Source organism: Phoxinus phoxinus, assembly GCF_949152265.1.
Source record: "Phoxinus phoxinus genome assembly, chromosome: 1".
NCBI classification, from domain to species: Eukaryota; Metazoa; Chordata; class Actinopteri; order Cypriniformes; family Leuciscidae; genus Phoxinus; species Phoxinus phoxinus.
This window is the reverse complement of record NC_136876.1, coordinates 4,876,041-4,900,528: the sequence shown is the minus strand read 5'-3', so window position 1 is coordinate 4,900,528 and position 24,488 is coordinate 4,876,041. Positions and strand designations below refer to the sequence as shown.

The 24,488-nt window shown below is 39.0% G+C and overlaps 2 protein-coding genes across 4 annotated transcripts in view; one reads left to right on the top strand and one right to left on the bottom strand.

Moving 5' to 3' along the window:
- LOC306999577 (uncharacterized protein) overlaps positions 1-18,080 on the bottom strand; it is a 34,071-nt gene extending 15,991 nt beyond the window's left edge. For 2 of the 3 annotated variants that reach the window (XM_079614396.1, XM_079614394.1), the window contains exons 1-2: positions 17,877-18,080; positions 16,772-16,981 (exon numbers count right to left, since the gene is read on the bottom strand). In XM_079614396.1, coding sequence (XP_079470522.1) covers positions 16,772-16,805 — 34 coding nt within the window. In that variant the 5' untranslated portion in view covers positions 16,806-16,981; positions 17,877-18,080. Of the gene's footprint in view, positions 1-1,424; positions 1,516-16,771; positions 16,982-17,876 lie in introns of those variants that run through there. The other variant, XM_079614395.1, reaches the window with a different exon arrangement.
- Positions 1-24,488, top strand: part of LOC306999562 (uncharacterized protein) — an 825,164-nt gene that overhangs the window by 540,310 nt on the left and 260,366 nt on the right. The window lies entirely within an intron of this gene.

The window sequence follows — 24,488 nt, the reverse complement described above, 5'->3', positions numbered from 1 at the left end:
TGGTAGTCGATATTGGCCAGCAACTAATCTTTCCACCTGAGATTGCAGTCACCACCCTTAGGCCAGACTTGGTTTTCTGGTCCCCTTCATTGAAGTCTGTTTACATCACTGAGCTCACAGTCCCATCGGAGAATTCAACGGATGAGGCCTATGAACGCAAAAAACTGCGGTATATATAACTGGCAGCAGACGCTCAACAACGAGGATGGAAAGCGAAAGTCTATCCGGCGGAAGTGGGATGCAGAGGTTTTGTGGCTTCTTCTACCATCAGACTGCTGAAAGACCTTGGCATCCATGGACAGGCTCTGCGACAGACAATTAGATCAGTCTCTGAAACGGCCGAAAGCAGCAGCCAGTGGATATGGATTAAGAGGAATGACCCTTGTTGGGCTCAAATAGCATAAACATGACCCACTCACTAATCCTCCCACCCTATAACCCACTTGAGAACCCAGGTCACAACCCTCCATGAGGAGGGTGAACAAGGTATGCGGTCAGCTCTAAGCTTGACTCAGGGAAGAGGACGCCTCCTGCCTTGCATAGTCCCGTGGGCTGCGCCATTTAATCAACCAGGCAATTTTCATGACTGGGCATGGGACACAAGCTCAGGTTTGATCACCCTGTATCTGGCCATCTTTGATGAGGGTGTCTAGTGTTGAAAGGCCGAAACACCCCCTGATTCAAAGGTACATGAACTATATATATAACTATTATCGCCATAACAGTGGAAATGAATTAAAAAATGTCTAATAATATTACCAAGTGGCATCATATATATTGAAATTAGCAGAGGGCCTAACACAAGATCCTTGTGGTGCACCATAATTTACTGACATTATCTTAGATTTTTCCCTGTTGATCTAAACCACCTTAATATGCCTGTCCCTGAATACTAGTGTAATTGTATTGTCGATTTAAGAGTATTTTATGATCTATAGTGTCGAACGCAGCTCTAAGATCAAATAAAACTAGTATTGAGATAAAGCCTTGGTCAGAAGCTAGAAGTCAGTCATTTGTAATTTTAACGAGCTCAGTTTTTGTGCTGTCAGTATTTTGCAAAAAAGAGCACAATTAGGCTGATAGGACATTTTCCTAGTATTTTAGACATAAATGGAAGATTTGAAATGGGTCTGTAATTTGCCAATTCATTTGGACCTAATTGTGATTTCTTTATGAGAGGCTTAATAACTGCCAGCGTGAACTATCTTGGAACATGACCTAGAGATAAAGACAAGTTAATAATATTGAGAAAAGACTCTGGCTCTAGGTAACCGCTCTTTCAGTAATTTAGTGAGTTAACAGACAAATCTCATGTGAATTTTGTGCCGAACAATCGTGTTAATGTGAAAACGTCCTGTCGCTCATCGTGGCTGTTAGGAAACTAACTTAGAAAAAACATGTTTCTCAGCACATAAATTACTTACTGTGATGTCAGACTGTGGTGATGTGGTTTCTCCACTGCATGGATCTTCGTGTGTAGCTTCAGGTGACTTTTAACAGAGAAACTTTTCCAGCACTGATCACACGTGTGCGGCTTCTCTCTCCTGTGGATCATCTCATGCGCTTTCAGAGATGATGACTCACTGAATCTCTTGTCACAGTGTGAAAACTTGTAAGGTTTCTCTCCAGTGTGGATCATCTCATGTGTTTTCAGAGATGATGACAGAATAAATCTCTTGTCACAGTGTGAACACTTGTAAGGTTTTTCTCCAGTGTGGATCCTCTCATGTGTTTTCAGAGATGATGACACACTGAATCTCTTGTCACAGTGTGAACACTTGTAAGGTTTTTCTCCAGTGTGAATTCTCTGGTGCAGTTTTAAACTGTCCGCTGTAATAAAAGTCTTCTCACACTCAAAGCACATGTACTCTCTCACACCAATGTGAGCTTTCTCGTGACTATGTAAATACGGCAGCCGTGAAAAACTCTTTCCACACACAGAACATGAATGCGGCTTCTCCTTCGTATGAACTGTCAGGTGTCTCTTCAGCTTTGAAGAACTAAGAAATGTTCTGCCACATTGATTACATGTGAACGGCTTCTCTCCGGTGTGGGTCATCATATGTTCTTTAAGATTTCATTTGCATGAGAATCTCTTTCCACACTGATCACATGAGAACGGCTTCTCTCCGGTGTGGGTCATCATATGTTCTTTAAGATTTCATTTGCATGAGAATCTCTTTCCACACTGATCACATGAGAACGGCTTCTCTCCGGTGTGGATCCTCATGTGAATCTCAAGATTTCGTTTGCATGTGAAACTGTTTCCACACTGATCACATGAGAACGGCTTCTCTCCGGTGTGGATCCTCATGTGAATCTCAAGACATCGTTTGCTTGTGAAACTGTTTCCACACTGAGTGCAGATGAAAGATTTCTTGGCTTTTCTTTTCTTTAAAAATGTCTGTTTAGTCTTTGAGCGACTCAAAGGTTTTCCTCCAGGTTGGACATGATGTTCCTCCTCCACTTCTCTCAGTTCTTCACTCTCCTCCTCCACTTCTCTCAGTTCTTCACTCTCCTCCTCCACTTCTCTCAGTTCTTCACTCTCCTCCTCCACTTCTCTCAGTTCTTCACTCTCGTCCTTCACTTCTCTCAGTTCTTCACTCTCCTCCTCCACTTCTCTCAGTTCCTCACTCTCCTCCTTCACTTCTCTCAGTTCTTCACTCTCCTCCTTCACTTCACTCAGTTCTTCACTCTCCTCCTTCACTTCACTCAGTTCTTCACTCTCCTCCTTCACTTCTCTCAGTTCTTCACTCTTCTCGCGCTCTTCCATCAGGTCTGACATGAAATAAAAAATTCCCTTAAAAATAGGTGTTTTTCACAATTTTGTTTTTTTGACTGTAAAATTCTAAAACAAAAACTATTTAGTTTGCAACAAATTACAGTTATTGGCCATTACTGAGTGTGGTGAGTTTGTAAATATAATAAAAAAATAAAAAAGATAGATAAATAAAATAGATTTACTGATTTGTATTTAGAAGAAGAAGAAAAAAAAATCAAAAACGAAAGAAACTAACACTTAAAAGTTTAAAAATTAACTATAATACATATATACAAATATTTTTTGTGACACTGGTTTGCAGTTTTCATTTAGAAGACTTTTTTTCCTACACGCACACAAATGCATGCATACATAGGCACACACACACACGCTAAGATTCGTGAAAGAGTAACGCTCCCAATCCTCTCTTCTGCTGTCTACCACTTCATTCACCATGTACTTGTTCGTTTCTTTTATTATTTTATTCAATCCGACACGGCCGCCTTGTGCTCGCGAGAGTGTTTTAACATGTCAGCATTAGGGCTGGGCAAAAATAATAATTTTTCTATTAATCTTTTTTTTTGTTTAAAGCTGCAGTCCGGCACTTTTTTGTGTTTAAAAATATCAAAAAAGACATTTTTGAAAAAAAAACTTAACCAGCCAGTGTTCAAAACTATCTGCTTGCCTTACCTCAAATCAAAACGGTAAGCTTGTAATAATGATTTTAATTCCAGTGGTACTGGTAGATTTCCGCGGGAATTTCGAGCATGTCTTTGCATCATTACATCACTGCTGTACAAATAGAGAATGAGTCCCGGCTAGTCGGCTATATAGCGTGTGTGGATGATGGTGGAGATTTAGCTTAGCACTTGGTATGGCGGATCCCGAAAGTTTAAAGCGACAATCACCAGGGACAACTGGAGATTCACCAGTTGTAAAACCCAAAAGACTTCGGACTTCAGAGTGGCTACAGAAAAAAAGAGACTGCAACCGAGCCCGTGCTAAAACAAGGATAAACATCGGCAGGGCTTTTGAAAGGTGGCTTGAACTCCGTGTTTTGAAGGGGTACAAAATGTATGTGAATAAAATTTGATTATTTTACTGTTTTAAATAAGCATTTGATTACACATACGTGTGTGTTTTTTATTTTAAAGAGAAACAGTTATAAGGAACATTAATTTGTTGGTATGACAATTAGAATTTATACTGCACAGAAATGAAAACTGAACTACAGGTAGCCCTAATACACATTAAATGTAGTCACGCAATAATGATGTAGTTAACATTAATAATTTGAGAACAAAATATATTTTTCACGTTTTGACGTGATATAAGCAATCTAATCAGCATGATATAGCCTAACGTTACTGCAATGCTTCCCCCCCACCCCCCGAATTTGGTCAGAACAAAAGTGAATGTTACTTGTTCAGATTACATTTACCGATGAAAATTTTAATGTTGGTTATACACTTTCAAAAAGTATACGCTGACATTGCTGATGACAGTACAGTATCCACAGCGACAGGTTCTCCTCAATACATTGTGTTTATCCGCACTGTGACTACCCACGCACAGTTAATAATTCCGCGAATAACTGCAATTGCAGATTTTGAACAGAGATGGCGACAAAGAGGAAAACCGACGGACTGCAGCTTTAAATGTGGTCGATTCAAAATAGATCCTTAAAGGCCACAAATCGAGTTTTTTCCATATTCAGGGCTCTAATTTCGGCGTGGTATTGCACATCATTCCCGCAAATATTTATCCACTTTAGCATGTAGGTTGCATGAGTAAATGAATCCACACAGATTCTAAAATCAGTCATTTTAAAACGTTCGCCGAGACGCAATATCACAAACAGCGTGATAGTGTTCAGCGGTGCTGCGTCTTCTCTCCAACACCAACAGGTCGCCAGTAACAAAAGTTGTTTTTCGCGGATTATATCGCTTTAACGGTCAAAAACATCCAAAATGATGTGGAAACTCTGGTATTGGTGAGTAACCTCGTTAACACAGTCGGTAATGTCTTAAATAAGCATTAAACGCATGTCACCGTATAATGAAAGTAATGGATCCGTGCACTAGCTCTTAAAGTGAACGCAGCCATATGTGTCTGTCATTAATTTTGTTCTCGAAACAACAAAAGATAGCTTTAATTGTTAGGAATCAGGATTAATAGCCTATGTATTTAATTTAGTCAGGACCAAAAGACTATCCAGTGTTATTTTACATTTGATTTCTTTGTTCAGTTTCTGTAGTATTTCTGAATACTAGTGTTAGACCAACCCAAACACTTTTCTCTTTATTTGAATCTTTATTCTATTGTATTTATTTGTGCTACTTATTTCAATTTGATTCAAAGATTGAAATCAAGCTTCCATGTGTTATACAAACTCTTAACAACAAAATTACCCCCATTGTAAAAATGCATTGAGTGAGTGTCACGGCTGTACTTTGTATTGTCTTTTCTGCCGTGTGTGTGTGTGTATGCGTGTTTGTGCTTTCCCCTACAGGTGCGCTGCGGAGCTGTGCGGTAATCAGGTGGATTGGGTGCACAGGTGTGCCTATCGATAAAAGCTTTCTTGTCACATCGATCCCTGGCCAGGACCGTCGTGTTGATCTGCGTTGCGGCGTATTAGTAGAGTTTGGAGATAGACTTTGTTGTGATAAATGTGCCAATAAAGAGAGTATTGTAACTGCCGAAAACGCTTCCTCCTCCATTGTTGCTCCATAGTAAGGGCGTAACAATTGGGGGCTCTTCGAACTAGATTTGTCTTTGAATTCGTGCGAATGATTTAGGAAAAAAATATAATATTTGAAGGAGGAAAAGGCAGGATAGTGGAATGGAGTATGTTTGTATATTGTCCGCCTATTTGTAAACTGGTATAGTTGGAACACTTCATTAGTATAGGCTCTGTAACATTAATGTGTTGGGAGTATTTATTTTTGTTTGTTATTTTTGTTTGACTCGGGACTTAGAGCAGTTGTCTCGGGGGCACATCCGAGGTTTTGGGGGGCGACTCGGCAATTTGTCGTTTTCTTGGGTCAACTGAAGACTAGGGTCTAGCTAATTTAAGTGGATGGTTTGGTTCTTCAAATAAACCCCGGATTTCTTATTTGGAAAAGTAAGGTAAAACGCCTAATATTTGCTGAGCGTGTGGTTACTGGTAATTATGGCGACCGATGTTATTGAAACATTTGCTCAGACTCCGTCTGAGGAATTGTTAGCGGGAATGACCAAAGAGCAATTGTTGGAATTAGCTGCGCATTCTAAAATCGAGCTAACGTATAATGAAAAAAGGTCAAAAGATGGAATTAAGCTAGTCCTTGAAACTGCGCTGTGTGATCTTAATTTTGAAAAGAAAATCTAAATTGCCTGATTCGGCTGCGTTGCCTGCCTTAGGTACGCCTATTCCAACTAGCCTTCCGTTGTCTGCTTTAACGGCGCGTTAAAGCAGCGCCGGCTCGTTTTGCTCGTGTGTTTTTTTTAGCAATGCAAAATAAACTCAAAATGCTCTGTTAATTTTGATCTTTCATTTTCGTGTTATACATCAATCGATCCTGTTCAGTTTCTATTTTTTTTTCTGTATACTCACAATAAAAATAAAGTGTTTTGCTTTTTGCCAAATAAAGAAAAATTAACATGATGCGAGTTCTGCACTCTCTCTGTCAATGAACTCCAATTGAAACGCGTTGGAAAATGATCTGCAACTCCGCGAAAATTCAGTCAAACAGGCAAACATACGCACATACGAACATAATCCTTTCATACGCATTACATAATCAGAATGTATTAGCTTTCGATTCGAATTTGTTCGTTTTAAAGTGGACATTTCAAGCTTTAGCTACATAGGCTATATTTTGTTTCTGTTCTCGCGCTCCAGTTCACGGAGATCATGAAAGCGCACCTGATTGTTTTATTTTATTTTACAAAAGCACAACGCTTTCTTGTTATTGTGAGTTTACACAAATAAAAGTAGTTGCGAATAATGTATTATTATTTTCTGTATGACCAGAAATGATAAGAGTAGGCTATTTTAAGTTGTTTCCACTGTTGATAGGAAAATGCAAGTGTTCGCGTCCGCGGCTCCGTGCCATGTAGTGCGCGCTCCACACAAACCCTTGGATATGCGTCAAAATCTTGTTTATTTGTGCTAATCTTAGCCCTGTATTATTATTGTCTAACCCGTATTATGAATGACATTTGACGAATTGCTTCGTTTCTTTTTTTGGATAAAAGCGTCTCTAAATATGTAGCATAAATGTTATAATAATGATGATAATTATTATTATTATTTGCGTACACGGATCCCAAACACACCGCGTCTTCTAAGTCAGGTGACTGTAAATGCGCAAAAACTGTTTCCATTGCAGTTTTGCGAAATATTCCTTTTTGCACAGTTGGTCGCAAGTTTTGTGTGCTTTGCAAAGGACAGCTTGGTAAAAGGCAGGACACACCTTGGAAATGCCAGGCATGTAATGTTCACTTGTGTCTTCAGTTGAACATTTAGTTCCTCCACATAGAGGAATTACAATAAAACAGATTGAAAAACAAAACCTTTGAATCTCTTTGTTTAGGCTTGCCTCATGATGGGCCATTGGGGGAGTGTCTGTAACACCCTGGGTCTGAATCTCATTAATATTGATGGGCCATTACCACACCCATGCATAAACCTCGGTCTTACAAAAAAACGGTCTTACAAAGTTTAAATCAATGTATTGTTTTATGTGAACGATTAGGCAGGATGTTTCTCACATCATTTTAAAGCCAGAACTCGAAGCGACAACATCCATTAGTCAAAAGTCTCCGGAACACATATTTAGTATGCATTTTGTGGTCTATTTCAGCAACTTTCATTTTAATTTTTTTCAATAACCACGCATACACATTCTCTTAAAAATACAAACATGTACATACATGTTGCTCACATATTATGGTAGCCCCGTTTGTGCTATATAGAGTGAATTTACACCTTTGCCATTAACATAAATAACTGAAAAAAGCACAAATGTCAGGGCATTTCAAAACATCCCAAGGGCCCCAAAAACACATTGGTCCCCAGAGGGTTAAGCACTCTTTCATTTGAGCAGCAGAAAGAGTTGTTGCTGATACAGCGTGATACTGAGTGTGAGAAGCGTCGCTTGGAATGTGACAAGGTACAAATGGAGCTACAGTTGGAGGAAAGCCGGCAACAATTAGAGCAACAGCGTGTAGAGCTTGAAAGGCGTCGACTAGATCTACAGGAAGAAGGTAAGCCAGTGGGGGAAGGTTTTGATATTGATTTGACAAAACTGAGTGTGGCTCATAATTTACGTTTGGTACCACCGTTTAATAAGGCTGAGGTGGACATTTTTTCTCTCTTATTTGAGCGAGTCGCAGTAGCGTATAAATGGGGTGATGTTGAACACGCTATGTTGCTTCAGTGCGTTTTAACAGGTAAAGCCCAGCAAGCCTATTCTACGCTGTCGGATGCTGACAGCTAGAATTACGTAGCCATTAAGGCGGCGGTGTTAAAGATTAATGGCTTGTTGCAGAGAGCTATCGGCAGCAGTTTCGTACGTTACAGCGAAAGTTGAACCAAACAAATGTTGAATTCGTAAGAGAATTGACTGTGCAGTTTGATCGTTGGTGTACAGCGGCAGATATTTCAACAATGGATAAATTGAGAGAGTTAATTCTCTTTTAACAATACAGGAATACACTTCCTGAGATTATTCCTACTTATGTTACAGAGCGTCAGGTTAAAACTGTTTCAGAAGCTGCACTGCTGGTGGATGATTGGGAACTTATTCATAAACCCCGGGCCGAAAGATTCAGTGAACGCCAAGTTCATACACGGCTGAATTCTTCCGTTGTCCCTATGGGACCAGTCAGGCGTTTTGTGAAAAAAAACATCAAGTGACTATGATAGCTGTAACTATTGTCTGGGAAAAGGACATTGGAAGTCGAATTGTCCAGTGATTAAGTCAAAGACTTCAAGTGCAAAATTTGTTAGACACGCCCATTTTGTGAAACCTGCTGTCCTGGCTGCTTCGGTTCCTGTATTAAATCAGGCCGGTATTTTAAAAGGAATACCGGAGGTAGTGCCCAAGAATGTAGAGAATCACCAGCAGTTATTTAAACCGTTCATTAACTATTTCTTAACTATTTCTTCTGTATATTGTATGCTAATTATTATTTAATGCTGCTGGTTTCTGAGTACGTATTTCGTTCAGGTCAGGAAGCAGACAGACTGGCTTAACCGACCGTCTGATAGCGGCCTCACGTCACCAAGGTCAGATAAATCCCATCACATAGAGACTCTTTCACCTAGATATCATCATATAGAGACTGTGTCTGTTCCCCGAACTTGGAAATCCAAAAAACGTTCAAACCCATCTAAGGTTAAAAATGTAACTGATGTTCAACAAATAAAAAACAGATATAATACGGATGAGCAAATGATAAAGCTTGGGTTGCTGAATATTCGATCTCTTCAAAAGCGCTAATAGTTAATGATATGATTACAGATTATAACCTAGATGTGCTGTGTTTAACAGAAACCTGGCTAAAACCAAACGATTACATTGCTTTAAATGAGTCAACCCCACAAGATTACGGTTATAAACATGAACCTCGTCTGGAACGCAAAGGAGGAGGTGTTGCTGTAATTTATAGTAATATTTTCAAAACCACTAAGAAATCTAGTTGTAAATATAATTCTTTTGAAGTGTTGGTGCTTAATGTAAAAATATCTAGTGTAAACGATAAATCACGTTTGAAAATTCTGCTGGCTACTGTATACAGGCCACCAGGGTACCATACAGACTTTATCAAAGAATTGGCTGACTTTCTATCAGAATTAGTATTGGCTGCAGATAAAGTACTAATTGTTGGTGACTTTAATATACACATAGATAATGAAAAAGATGCATTGGGATTGGCATTTAAAGACATTATAAACTCAATTGGAGTTAGACAACACGTGTCAGGACTGACTCATTGCCGTAATCATACTCTAGATCTAATACTATCACATGGAATAGATGTTGATGCCGTTGAAATACTGCAGCAGAGCGATGACATCTCAGATCACTATCTAGTCTCGTGTAAATTACATTTAGCCAAGGCTGCAAAGCCGACTCCGTGTTATAAATATGTTAGGCCGTTCACTTCTGCCACTAAAGATTGCTTTATCAATAATCTTCCTAATCAGTTTCATCTTCTCAGCATCCCGGATAGCTTAGAAGACCTTGATATTGCAACAAACTTTTAACTCTCTCTTTTCCAGCACTTTAGACACAGTTGCTACGCTGCTCTTAAAGAAGATTAAAGAACATAGTCCAACGCCGTGGCACAACGAGCACACTCAGGCCCTTAAGAGAGCAGCCAGAAAAATGGAGCGCAACTGGAAGAAAACAAAACTAGAGGTGTTTCGGATTTCATGCAAAGGAGAGCTCGATTGCTTACAGAGAGGCTTTAAAAGCTGCTAGATCTGCTTATTTTTCAAACCTATTAGAAGAAAATAAACAATCCTAGGTATTTACTTGAAACAGTGGCTAAACTAACGAAAAAGAAAGCTTCAAGCCCAGAAGTTTCCAAGCAACACAGCAGTAATGACCTTTATGAACTTCTTCACTTATAAGATCGATAATATCAGGGACAAAATTATAACTATGCAACCGTCTAATACAGTATCGCATCAGGAAGTGAATTGTAGTCTCCCTGAGGGAAAATTTGATTCATTCATTGCTATAGGAGAGGAAGAATTTTGCAAACTCGTCAAATCATCTAAATCGACAACGTGCATGTTAGACCCTATACCGACTAAGCTGCTGAAAGAGATGCTTCCAGATGTCATATATCCTCTTGTTAATATCATTAATAAGAAGGCATTTGACACTGTTAATCATGACATTTTATTATCTAAACTGACATATTTTAATTTCTCTTCAAATGCCATTCAATGGATTAAATCTTACTTGGACTCAAGAAAACAGTGTGTTAATATTAACAGTGTCAAATCGTCTTTCTTGGATGTTCCTGTTGGTGTGCCTCAAGGGTCAATACTTGGTCCCTTATTATTTTCTTTATATATAAATGACCTTCCGAACACTTGTGTTGATGTTGGATTTCAAATATATGCTGATGACGCAGTCATCTACACAAGTGCAAAAAGTGTTCAAGAGGCTTCTGCCATGCTGACCTCCGCTCTGGTCCCTGTAAATGAATGGCTTTTTAAATCCTGTCTGTTACTCAATACTAAAAAAACAGTTTGTATGATGTTCACTAAACAGTCCCGCGACATAAAACAATCTGGTGTATTTTTAAGAGGAGAAGAATTAGAAATCGTCTCAGAATTTAAGTACCTTGGTGTGACCCTTGATTCCACATTAAATTTTAAAAAACATGTAAGAAGAATATCTAGTACAGTAAAATTTAATTTACGAAATTTTAAACAAATTCGTCAATTCATACCACTTGGGGCTGGAAAAGTGTTTTTACATTCTATGATTTTATCACATATTGAATATTGTTGTACAAGTTGGACATTAACTGGTATGAACACACTCAAATCAATAGAATCACTCTATAAAAATGCCTTAAAAGTTTTTGATAAAAAGCCAATGTCCTTCCATATTTGTAATATTTTACAAAAATATAATCTATTAAGCCTAGATAATTTTAAACATTTTAAATATGCCTGTTTTGTTTACAAAGTGTTAAATGGATTAGCCCCACTTCCCATGTCGGAATTTTTTAAACCAAAGATTCACAGTGGTGCCAGGACACGGGCCTCCGCTAGAGGTGATTGTGAGGTGCCTTTCAGAAGAACAGTCTTTGGACAAAATGCTCTGTCTGTGAAGGCCTGTAAGTTATGGAACAGTATCCCCATCACTGTCAGGGAATGTCTCACATTTCCTATATTTAAAACCAAACTCAAAGTGTGGCTTAAAGCAAACCAGTCTTGTGACCATTAAGTGATTCTTTATTTTATTTTTGTTTCTTTGCTTGTATTTGTTTATTTTTTGCTATTTTGTATGTTATAATTTTTGTATTTCTGTATTTTTCTAGGGACTACGGATGTAAATTAGCCCTGTGGCTATAATCCGGTATGTTTACGTCTGTTTTTGTTGTTTCAATGCAGATGTTCATTAATGTGCATTGTCCCTATCAAATAAATAAATAAATAATTCATCTTTGTCTCTAGGATACGTACCAAAAACCTTTAAGCTAGCTATGATTAAACCGCTTGTTAAAAAACAGCAACTTGATCCTACAAAACTAGTCAATTACAGGCCGATCTCTAATCTGCCTTTTCTGTCAAAGATATTAGAAAAAGCAGTATCCTCACAACTGTGTTCCTTTCTTGAAAGAAATGATATCTGCGAGGATTTTCAGTCCGGATTTAGACCGTACCATAGTACCGAGACAGCTCTCGTTAGAGTCACAAATGATTTGCTCTTATCATCCGATCGTGGTTGTATCTCTCTATTAGTATTACTTGATCTTAGTGCTGCATTTGACACCATTGACCACAACATCCTTTTAAATAGACTCGAACATTATGTCGGCATTAGTGGAATTGCACTAGCATGGTTTAAATCATACTTATCTGACCGTTATCAGTTTGTAGCAGTAAATGAAGAGATGTCTTATCAATCACAAGTTCAGTATGGCGTACCACAAGGCTCAGTACTAGGACCGCTGCTGTTCACTCTGTATATGCTACCATTAGGAGATATCATTAGGAAACATGGAATTAGCTTTCACTGTTATGCCGACGATACTCAGCTGTATATTTCTACCAACGAAACCTACCAATTCACAAAATTAACGGAATGCATAGCTGATATAAAAAATTATATGACTAGTAATTTCCTACTACTAAAGAAAAAACAGAGATTCTAACTGTTGGATAAAAAACTTCCACACGTAATAACCTAGAGTACTGTCTAACACTTGATGGCTTCTCTGTTAAGTCTTCGTCGTCGGTTAGGAACCTGGGTGTGCTCTTTGATACCAATCTTTAATTTGAAAGTCATGTGTCTAGTATCTGTAAAACCGCTTTCTTCCATCTTAAAAATATATCTAAATTACGTCATATGCTCTCAATGAATAATGCAGAACAATTAGTTCATGCGTTTATGCTTAATAAACAAACTACAGCTAGTTCAAAACGCAGCAGCTCGAGTTCTTACTAGAACCAGGAAGTATGACCATATTAGCCCCGTTCTGTCAACATTGCATTGGCTCCCTATTAAACATCGTATAAATTTTAAAATATTGCTGATCACTTACAAAGCACTAAATGGTTTAGCTCCGCAGTACTTGAGCGAGCTCTTAACGCATTATAGTCCTTCACGTCTACTGCGATCTCAAAATTCCGGCCAGTTAATAATACCTAGAATATCAAAATCGACTGCTGGCGGTAGATCCTTTTCCTACTTAGCACCAAAATGCTACGTTAAAATCGTTATTGAGAGCCTACTGCCTGGAAATGCAGCGGGACTGGGAAGAAGGTCTGCCGTGGTTGATGCTAGCAGCCAAAGAGGTCACGCAGCAGAGTATTGGTTTTAGCCCAAACAAACTGTTTTTTGCGCACAAAGTCCGAGGGTTATTGGCTGTCTTACGTGATCAATGGGTTGACTCAGAACCGCCTGCAAAATTGTCAGAGTATGTATTGGGTTTCCGTCGTCGGCTTTCATTGGCTAGGGAGTTAGCTGGGAAATGTTTAAGTAAAACTCAGGGGAAAATGAAAAAGTTGTTTGACCGTTACACTGAACATCGGAAGTTTAGTGTTGGAGATCAGGTCATTGCACTTCTGCCTGTAGTAGATTCCCCGTTCCAAGCTTAATATACTGGGCCATATGAGGTAATACATTGCCGGGCCATGGATAATTATACACTTCTGACGCCAGACCGAAGAAAGAGATCCCAAGTTTGTCATGTAAATCTCCTTAAGCCTTATTATCAGCGAAACCGACCGGTCTCAATGGAAGTAGCCCCTGTGGTGCTGGTGGAGAGCTCCCCCAGTCGTGTGTAACACCGGTCATGACGAGCATGCCTATGGACGACTTAGAATCTCCTAATGACAGTGTGTTACTGGGTCGTTTAAAGAATTCTGAAACGTTGAAAAATTTGTCATCTAATCTTAAACATTTGGAGGCGTCGCAAAGTCAGGAATTGATCCGTTTTTTTTTCGGAATTCCCGGAGTTGTTTTCGGATGTTCCAACCCAAACGACAGAGTTGGAGCATGATATTGAGGTTGGCGAGGCTGTTGTCAGTGTGTTTGTTAGTGCGGTTATGAGTGCTTAAGTGTTGTTGGCGGAAACTTATTGGTTTCCTTTTCTTAAGGGGGGGGGTGTGTCACAGCTGTACTTTGTATTGTCTTTTCTGCCGTGTTTGTGTGTATGTGTGTATGCTCTTTATTGTGTATTCTCTTTATTTGTATCTTTATTCTATTGTATTTATTTGTGCTACTTATTTCAGCACAAATTTAATTCAAAGATTGAAATCAAGCTTCCATGTGTTATACAAACTCTTAACAACAAAATTACCCCCATTGTAAAAACGCAATGAGTGAGTGTCACGGCTGTACTTTGTATTGTCTTTTCTGCCGTGTGTGTGTGTGTATGTGTGTATGCGTGTTTGTGCTTTCCCCTACAGGTGCGCTGCGGAGCTGTGCGGTAATCAGGTGGATTGGGTGCACAGGTGTGCCTATCGATAAAAGCTTCCTGTTTGGCGTCCTCTGTGAGCGTTCCTTCTTGTCAAACAAAAATCCCTGGCCAGGACCGTCGTGTTGATCTGCGTTGCGGCGTATTAGTAGAGTATGGAGATAGACTTTGTTGTGAGAAATGTGCCAATAAAGAGAGTATTGTAACCGCCGAAAACGCTTCTTCCTCCTTCATTGTTGCTCCCTAGTAAGGGCGTAACAGTGAGCAAACATTAAGGTGAGATAAATGTAATAAATTGTCTAAACCCCACCCCCCTCAAAAAAAAAAAAAATAAAAATCCCAGAAATTCAGGCCCTGATATTTATTGATAACCCAAAAGCCAGTATTAGTTTTCCTACACTGTTCATTGGCTTGCAGCCTCCATGTTACAGATAATGCTGTGAGATTTTATGTTTTATCTTAAACATAAAATAACCTGATCGTGTTTGATCAAGGCAAGCGGCTGTTCTGACTAGGGATGTGAATTTCTGCCAAAAATTCGACAATCGAGGAGCAAAAGTCGAAGATCGTAAAAAAAAAAAAAAAAAAAACGCACTCACACTGACAGAAAGGGAGGCCAATTTCATCTTTAGCGATTTGTTATCAGACAAACTGTTTATTAATTGAACAAGTAACACGTTCATGTCGGGTTTTTTTTTACATAGTAGGCATATAAAACAATAAGCACAGTCCATTTGCATCGCCAAACCAGATGCTCGTAAGATCAATGCGGTAGGATAATAATGATTTTATGCGAACCTGCCCTGTTACCGGCAATAGCCTACTTTTTAAACAAATTTGATTTGATTATTGATTTATTGGTTTATTTAAAAGGGGACAGTGCAATTTCAAAAAACACAAACAAACATGGTTAAAAAAGCCAGAATTAGCCAAAAGGCTATTTTTCATCTGTAGTCCCCTGGCCAAGATGTAAAAAAAGTATTAAAATACGAACAAGAAAATACATTTACAAGTCTATGGCAAATTGACTACAATATAACTACAATATCAATTACACTGTATTAGTTTCAATCAAACTATTCATAGCCTAACGCTTAGGCATATGTCATATTCTTGTTAAAAAAAATTTGGATGTCAACGTGTTCTGGGAGGAGACGCGAGCGTAACGTCCAGCCACGGAGAACACCCGCTCGGATGGCACAGAAGTCACAGGCACACTCAAGAAGGAGATTGCTAAATTTGCCAGGCACGGCATAATTCACACTCAACTTTATCATTGTTAATTTTCTTAAACGAGTCCCACACGGAGTTTCTTGGTTGCTGCATGGTTGGTCGCAGAGTTAACGGTCACGACAATGCTCTTCTTCTGTTGTTTGTTTACACTATGTACACACCGCAGGTTGCCTAGATCGCGCAGTAGGGTGTTTCATTCATGTTAGTGGCACCTTATTGACAGGAGGCGCGGGCTCAATTATGTAGAACACATTGGAATTGCGCGAAAATATAACAATATACGGAAAAGCTATTTTATGATAGAATTTCGCACACAGTTCGACTATTCGAAGATCGCGGACGCATTCCTAGTTCTGACTTGCATCAAAATCCTGCCTATTCATTGTATGCATTTGAAATATAGAGTTGGGTTCTGTTTTAGTGTACCCAAGTGTACCTAAAATAAAAAGAGTTTAATATACAGGTTTATGGCTCTTATTTTTTCTTTTTATTAATTTAGAATCGAAATCGAATCAAGAATTTAATTGAATCTGAATCGATCCCCAGCCCTAGTCAGCATGACATCAGAGCCAGGCGGACCGCACTCGGACACTTTTATAACCGGCATGCATCTCGCGCTGATCACCGGTGATTTGCTCATCTCAAACAAGCCTATAGTCTCAGTTTTTACACAAACTGTACCGCGTTAATCACATTCATCAACCCTGTTACCAAAGTTATTATAAAAAAGAATCTCTATAATTATGAATAACTTGTATGATATTTGACAAATACAACTTATCAGTAACTTAGTGTTTACTGATTATTCCTAAAAAAATAACTATTTAGTAAACTATATTGAAAATGTCTAAAATTCAGGTAACGTTTTTGCAAATTGCGAACCAGATATAAAATAAATGTAAAATAAAACAGTTAAAATAGTATTTAGTTTGATCTGATGTTAACAATCAATATAAAAATGTCTCAAACCTCCCTTTTACTGACCATTTGTTGAAGAAAACCCAGAACATCCTGCACCATTTCATAGTGTAACTGTTTATCTAAATGTGATGAAGTGCTTGAATGTTTCTAACATGAATGTTCTTCAGCATCATGAATGAATGAAGAATAAACACCAACCTCTTTGTTCTTCAGGATCTTCAGTGTGTTTCATTCTGCAGGGTTCTGGATCACTCGTGTTCTCACTGTCCTCTTTAATAAACTCAGTCTCTGCAGATTTCAGCTCTTCCTGATGCTTTCATGCTCGTCTCCACTTGTAGCTGATGGGGATTTACAGCATTTATTGGAGAATTGCTGGAGGAACTTCACTGATGATGAATTTCAGGAGATCTAATAAATGAGGTGAAAACAAAAACCATTGTAATGAATTAAAAAGTGTTTTAAGCAGATCTGTATATTGATGAGCCTCAGACTATCAACACTCATTCAAAAAGCCATTCAGGATCATCAGCAGATCATCTCACTTTATTCTGAGTGTTTGCTGTCAGAAACACATTATTTGAGTCAGGATAGATGATAAAAGCCTGTAAAACTGCTCTACTGAAAGAAAAAATATGACTGATAAAACATCAATCACTAATATGATATTTATCTTCATCAACCACTACAGATAAATAATCACAGCAGCATATGTACATTTGAATCTAAATATAGTTAGATTTCATGACAATCACGAAGTACTTAAATCATTAAAATATTACATTTTATGGGCGCTGTAACACTCTGCTTCAACTGATAATGATCATAAAAACGTTTAAAAATAAATAGCATCACAAAGCAATATTGTTCCAAGAGTAAAACGCTATTCATTTATTAATATTAACATTTAAGAGTTGATTTAAATGTCTCACGTTGCTCATTATAGGCTCAATGTAAATAACTTATATCAGTAACACTTGACATCGTTTCCCATCAATTCCCCTCACAGATCTCAAACTTTACCTCTTGACTTGACATTCAGGAACAGTTTTCAGTCCAAACATCGAGACAATCACACACACGAACACAAACTCGCTCAGGACTGAATGAACTCAACATGTTCTCCTCATGCTCGCTGCTGCTGCACTACATGTTTATTTCAGTGAGAAGACGCCAGAAAAGACGCTCAAGTATCGCTGTGATCGATGAAAACAATACAGAAATGAGTCTGTCGTTTAATCAAACTGTATAAAGTGTGTGTGATGGTTGTGTAAAGATGAGAAATACCGTGAACTGCTCTCCTCACCTCAGAAGACTCGACGCTGAAACATTCGTGAACGAATCGTTCTTTTTGAACGAATCTTTTAAGTGAACGAATCGTTCTCGTTCACTGAAAGCCTCCCTCCACAGCAGCTCAAGCGCAGCTCAGTGAACCAATATGAACCAGCGAACCAGCCTCGGAGCCTGCTGCATCTACAGTCCCGCACAGAGTCCCGCATTCTCAGACCCCTCGTTTTTCGAGACAGCGCCTCCTGCTGTTCGGAAGATCGTATAACACCCGCACACAAAGTCCCGCGTTCTCAGATATTACGGTCTCGTTTTATTTTAAGTTATCCAAATAAATATTTGCGTTCCCTGCAGTAGTTTTTTTTTTAGCGTGGGTGTAATTGACAGAAAATTACTGATGGAAGGGATACAATTACAGATTGAACTATCTTCTGAGATATTATCAATGTCTTTTTTTATTCAAATTCCAAATTTTCTTTCAGTTCAACCTATAAAGGTCTAATTAACATTCCACGCTAACAAAACCTGTTTTTTGAATGCGGAGCAAAACTCAAATAAGAATAGACAAAACGCCAATAATAAACAATTCTGTACTTTACAATCACCTAACATCCCCATCATCATTGACGGGATTATTTTGAATCGAGCAGGAATATCTGGAGTTGCTGCAACTATAGGCCTTATGCGCAAACACCGGAAGTAGCTAACCACGGCCATATTGTTGACATGACATCTGTCCTGCCCGTAGCCGCACGCAGATTTTAGTTGAGGGGAGCCGTAGCCTAATGGCTTCCTCTCGTCGTTATCAAGAGAAGATAAGCTTGATTGGCGTGGACCCATATCAAATGTAGACCCAATAGCCTTAAAGGATTAGTTCACTTTTAAAATGAAAATTATGTCATCATATACTCACCCTTAAGTTGTTTCAAACCTGTATGAATTTCTTTCCTCTGCTGAACACAAAGGAAGATATTTAGAAGAATGTCAGTAACCAGACAGTTTTTGGTTCCCAATGACTGCCATAGTATATTTTTTTCCTACTATGGCAGTCATTGGGAACCAAAAACTGTCTGGTTACTGACATTCTTCTAAATATCTTCCTTTGTGTTCAGCAGAGGAAAGAAATTCATACAGGTTTGAAACAACTTAAGGGTGAGTATATGATGACAGAATTTTCATTTTAAAAGTGAACTAATCCTTTAAGTAAAGATTCGTCCTTATTGCCAGCCGTAACTTATCCGGATATTTATTCAGAGCTGCCAACTCTCACGCATTCACCGTGAAGCACACTTTCCACACGCTCTCACGCCACACATCCATTTTCTCACGCACAGAAAAATCGCGACGCAAAGAGGACACGGAGACCGACAGACTAGACAGAGCAGTTACTTATGATCTAAAAAATCTCAGCTCTCAGGTTCTGTCACTTTTATTACGAAATTCAAACAATAAATACCGCTTTGGCGCTTGTAAATGTGACGCAACAGATCCCTAGCGGCACGTGAACCGATGATCTCTAACGTTAGCTAGTAAATAAACACAAATGAACAATGTTGAAGGATAGCTACAGTACAACTTACCGAAATGTATATTCCTCATACATAATATCGACCAATCAATCAAACAAACAAAGGGGTCAATAAAACAGCTGGAGAACAATTATGTCACATAACATTTAGAAAGGAAAGCCTCAGGAAAGCCATTTGATGACCATAATTTGGCTAGAAAAAAAGAGCTATAGAGAGTATTTTGCTAAATATGTGTACTTTATTACATATTATATTTTTACTTATATCATTAAAGTTATTATAAAAAAACCCGCATTTGAGCCAATATTAAATCAAGCCAAGTCTCTCCTGCGCTGGCTCAACTCCTCTGTCTCCTTCCCTTCACTTTTTCTGACAGTCGGTATCGCATAAAAACGAACTTCTTCTTGCTGTTGTTAGAACAGCAGTGTATTACACAACACACCATCGCGCTGTTTAAAAAGAATAATAATACAGCGATAATACCATGAATAATACGACCCTGCCTCCCTTTTCAATTGACAGACTGACAGTTGCCGTGGGTTCTATGTCAACAACATGGCCGCCGCGGACATTCATGACGTAGATCGAATAAGGCCTATATGAGCTCAGCTTTGTGGCTGAGACACGAATAGACTATTAAAGGGTTAGTTCGCCCATTTAAAGACATGAAGTTGTATGCAATCCTCACCAGCACTATAGTGCATACACACGGACCCACTCTGTGTTCACCTCCCTGGTCAGAGTTCTGGCCGCTGGAAGTTTTTCAAGGAAGTAGTCCTGGTTAGTTTCCGGGGCCACAAAACTGTGCGTTTTTACGTGAAAAAATTATTGGCGTTTCAAAGCTTGATTAATTAACATCACAAAAAACACCCCCGGCAAAATTCATACCTCAGTTTTAATCGGCACTATTTTCTTTCCATTTCTATCAATCCGCACTGCTGTCGACGTCAACAGTGCGCACGTTCCGCGGGCGAACGAAATGGGCGAACTAACCCTTTAACTTAAAGCTTTACTCTTAAAAATCAAAAGGCACGTCCATTTTAATAAAAAAATAATATTTATTAAACAAACCAGATCAAGAGCAAAAACGAAATAAAGTGCATAACTGAAAATAAAGCATAGGCTCAAAACTAATACAAACAGTGGGAACAAAGCATTGCGCTCAAATCATTTCCCCCCTTTTTCTCAAAAAAAAAAAAAAAAAATGCTGCCACACTGCCGTTGTCTTTGTTGACATGGTAGAAGAGGACTGACTATGAATTAAACACTGTCACAATTAAATAAATAATATTCAGCAAACCTTCTAGTAGCCTAGCTACTTTCTTCAATCTGTCTCTCTTCTCCGGTGGGTTGGGCTAATCCAAAAGAAGTGAAAACAAGGGGGGTGTTCTGAAGACAGACTGTTACCTGTGAAACAGGGGTGCTCTGAAAACACCCCCATTAGCAATTAGTGCTTTCCACCTGATGAAACGAACGCGACAAAACTGATGAAACGAACGCGGGAAAACTGATGAAATGATCGCGGCAAAACTAACCCCTCATTTACACTGCATACCTGTGCGGCGCATCACGGCTCCGACATGGTTTTATTCCGTCCTCAACGCGGTGACAACTCACACCAGGAGCATTTCAGAAGCGAAGCGACTGGATGCGCGAGACCACGTGATTTGCCTGTCCGACATATTTTTTCTTGATTTTGGGGTTTCTAGCTTACAGTCAATGGTTTCTACCAAGAATATATTGGTGTGCAATACAATTGGGAGTCTGCAAATGGTGTTTATTTTGAAATTGACATGGTTGTTTTACTTTTATTTTGTATTTCCGGTGCGACTTGGACGCGCGTCCGTCAAAAATAGACTAGGCGCCTATATTTAGCGAAGCAGTGCGGAGAGCCGCTTCTGGGAAGCTTCTGAAACGCGTCGCGGCCGGTGTAAACACAAGCATTGACTAGAATGGGCGCGATCAGCTCCGGTAGCCGTGTCGCAGCCGTAATGCGCCGCACACGTATGCAGTGTAAATGAGGGGTCACAGTACGTTCACACGGGGCGGCAGCGTCAACGCTTCCCATTGACTTTGAATGGGTGACGTCAAGCATTGCCGAAAAGAATTGTGGATCCGTCGGTGGCGCTTCACTGGCGTTGCTCGCGGCAGAAGTTGAGAATTTTTCAACTTCTGCCACGAGCAACGCCAGTGAAGCGCCGCAGACGGAAGCGTCAGCCAATCAGGATCGCTCTATGCAAATACAGTAGCCAGGCGGCAGCCAATCACGTTCATCACGTTCATCCTGTCATTCCTGTCTAATTTCATTGCTGCCAAACTTCAGCCACGCCTTCCGTCAAGCGTTGACGCTGCCCGCCCCGTGTGAACGTACCGTAATGAAATGAACGAGCCAAAAAATCGAATCAGAATATTGGTCGAGCCAGAACGTATCGACCAACAATCGACTAATTGACTGGGAGATTACAGCCCTAGCGACGACACTGCAACTTTATGAGATGGAGTCTGCTAATGCTAGGAAACAACCAGCACAACACAGACTCCAACACAAACTCCACATAATAATAAAAACAAAAGATGGCACGTGCACGAGCACTCGCTTGTAAATGTATTGGTTGCAATCTGAAACATCACCGCTAGATGCCGCTGAAAACTCCATACAGCACCTTTAAATGGGATGAAAAAAAAAGAATAACCACACAGATAATCTTAATTTTAATTGTTGCTGCTGTGTCTATATTTTCACTCTAATTTATGTATATAATATTATTTTAATATTTTTATTTATTTAATTTTTTTATTAACTTGCTGGATAATTGAATGTGAATTCAATGAGGCCAGTACAGTGTCATGTTTACTGATTTTATGGAATACATGCACACTAGAGTTTTGTTTATTAAACAATTAGACTATAACATTTAGATGTTTGAAAACTGCCGAACTGACCCCAAATTTTGTCCACCCGCCGGCAGAATCTGGCAACACTGGCCCAGTGATGTCACTTCCTGGGTGATACAATTAATAAATTGTGTCAAAGGAAAATCAGTCCAGAAGTTAACAGGGTTGAGTGAAACATGTTGGACACAGATAATGCTAATAAAACTGTTAGTTTAAAACCAGTTAAAGCCCGCGGTCAGTCTACACTTTGAGCATGTTGCAAACACTGAAATGAGTTCACACTCTGCGGTCTTTATTACAAACAAATATGACAAAAAATAATCATTCCAAAAATATACAATCTACTGCACTTTACTGCAAAAATGTGTTTTTTCTCACCGCGAAATTCACTTGATCTTGTGTTTCCGGTGTCCCACATTCACATGCGTATGAATGGACGTCAGTGGAAGGAAAAGTTTATCGTAACTGGCCCTTAATAATTAAGTTTTTAGTTTAATGAACTAAATATCATCTATCTAAATGTTGCTGTCAAAATTATGAGACTATTGTATATTTTTTTATGTATTAATATTACATTAGATAATTGTCGTTGATCAAATATATTTACAGTTTTTTTCAATCGCTAACAAGTGCTTACCCATACTTCAGATACTTTTTCTAAACTCTTAAAGGAGAACTCCAGCGCAAAATGAACCTTTGGTCTAATTACACATTGTTACCTAGTCAACCGTTATCTAAGATTTGTTTTCATGATTATCGAATGTAAATAGTTTTATCTCTAAAAACAGTTTAGCCTATAACGCTAGTATAACGCTAGTATATGGGGCGTAGAGTAATGACAAATAAAAATCGCTTGTTAATACCACTAACAAGGCTCAAAATAGCCCCACACTAACACGGCAGCATAATGAGGGTCCCTACCTTCAAACCGAAACATTGAGAACTTTGACAGTGTCCAGACAGTTTAATAAGAAGATATTTTATACACACAGTCAACTTCACGTATACAAGCAGAAGCCATCTTAGAAAAACAGACTCGATCAGTCGATCAACGAAACGCCGATCTAAATGCGCTGGACCATATGAGATTCTACACAGTTCAGCGCATTTGGATCGGCGTTTCGTTGATCGACTGATCGAGTCTGTTTTTCTAAGATGGCTTCTGCTTGTATACGTGAAGTTGACTGTATGTATAAAATATCTTCTTATTAAACTGTCTGGACACTGTCAAAGTTCTCAATGCTTCGGTTTGCATGTAGGGACCCTCATTATGCTGCCGTGTTAGTGTGGGGCTATTTTGAGCCTTGTTAGTGGTATTAACAAGCGATTTTTATTTGTCATTACTCCATGCCCCATATACTAGCGTTATACTAGCGTTATAGGCTAAACTGTTTTTAGAGATAAAACTATTTACATTCGATAATCATGAAAACAAATCTCAGATAACGGTTGACTTGGTAACAATGTGTAATTAGACCAAAGGTTCATTTTGCGCTGGAGTTCTCCTTTAACACAGACTCACACTTACAAAGCACAATTGGCCAAATGGATAATTTTCTTCTCAATAACACATTTTGTTAAATATATACTAACTCTTCATTTCAAAATAGAACACATCTTTCTCTGCAGTCAGATCTTACTTCCTGCTCAGCTACTGTTCGGACGCTCTTGCTTACTGCTCCGCGCTTTGCTCTATCGCTTTTATATTTTTTTATATTTTATCTTCTTTTATCAACTAATTTTAACCTCAGCAAATCAGCACAGTGCTCAAACGCTTGGATTACTACAAAAAAGCTGAATTATTTTACTCGACCAGCCTCCCACTGAAAGCTTACATTCCGGGGAAGAGAAAACACAACTGCATAAGGATAAGAGAAAATGCCTCTTCTGGAATCTACTTGCTGCAGTAACTGCCACAGACTTTTACAAAGGATTGCAGTTCTTGAAACAAAGTTATTTGCGGGACCACCAAACCAGACGGAACACACAACAGAGCTCCGTCATGGACGCCCTCAGCATAGAGCCGGTGAGTGCCATGAATCTAGTGCTCCTCGACAGGCCATACTGAGTGTAGAGAAACAAGCCGATCGACTTACAAATCGATGGCACAATCAGGGAGCGAGACCCAAAGGCACTCGAGACATCAGATTGTCACGAATATCACATATTGCCGCAATAGCATCCTCTACCCCAGATACGGCTCTGAC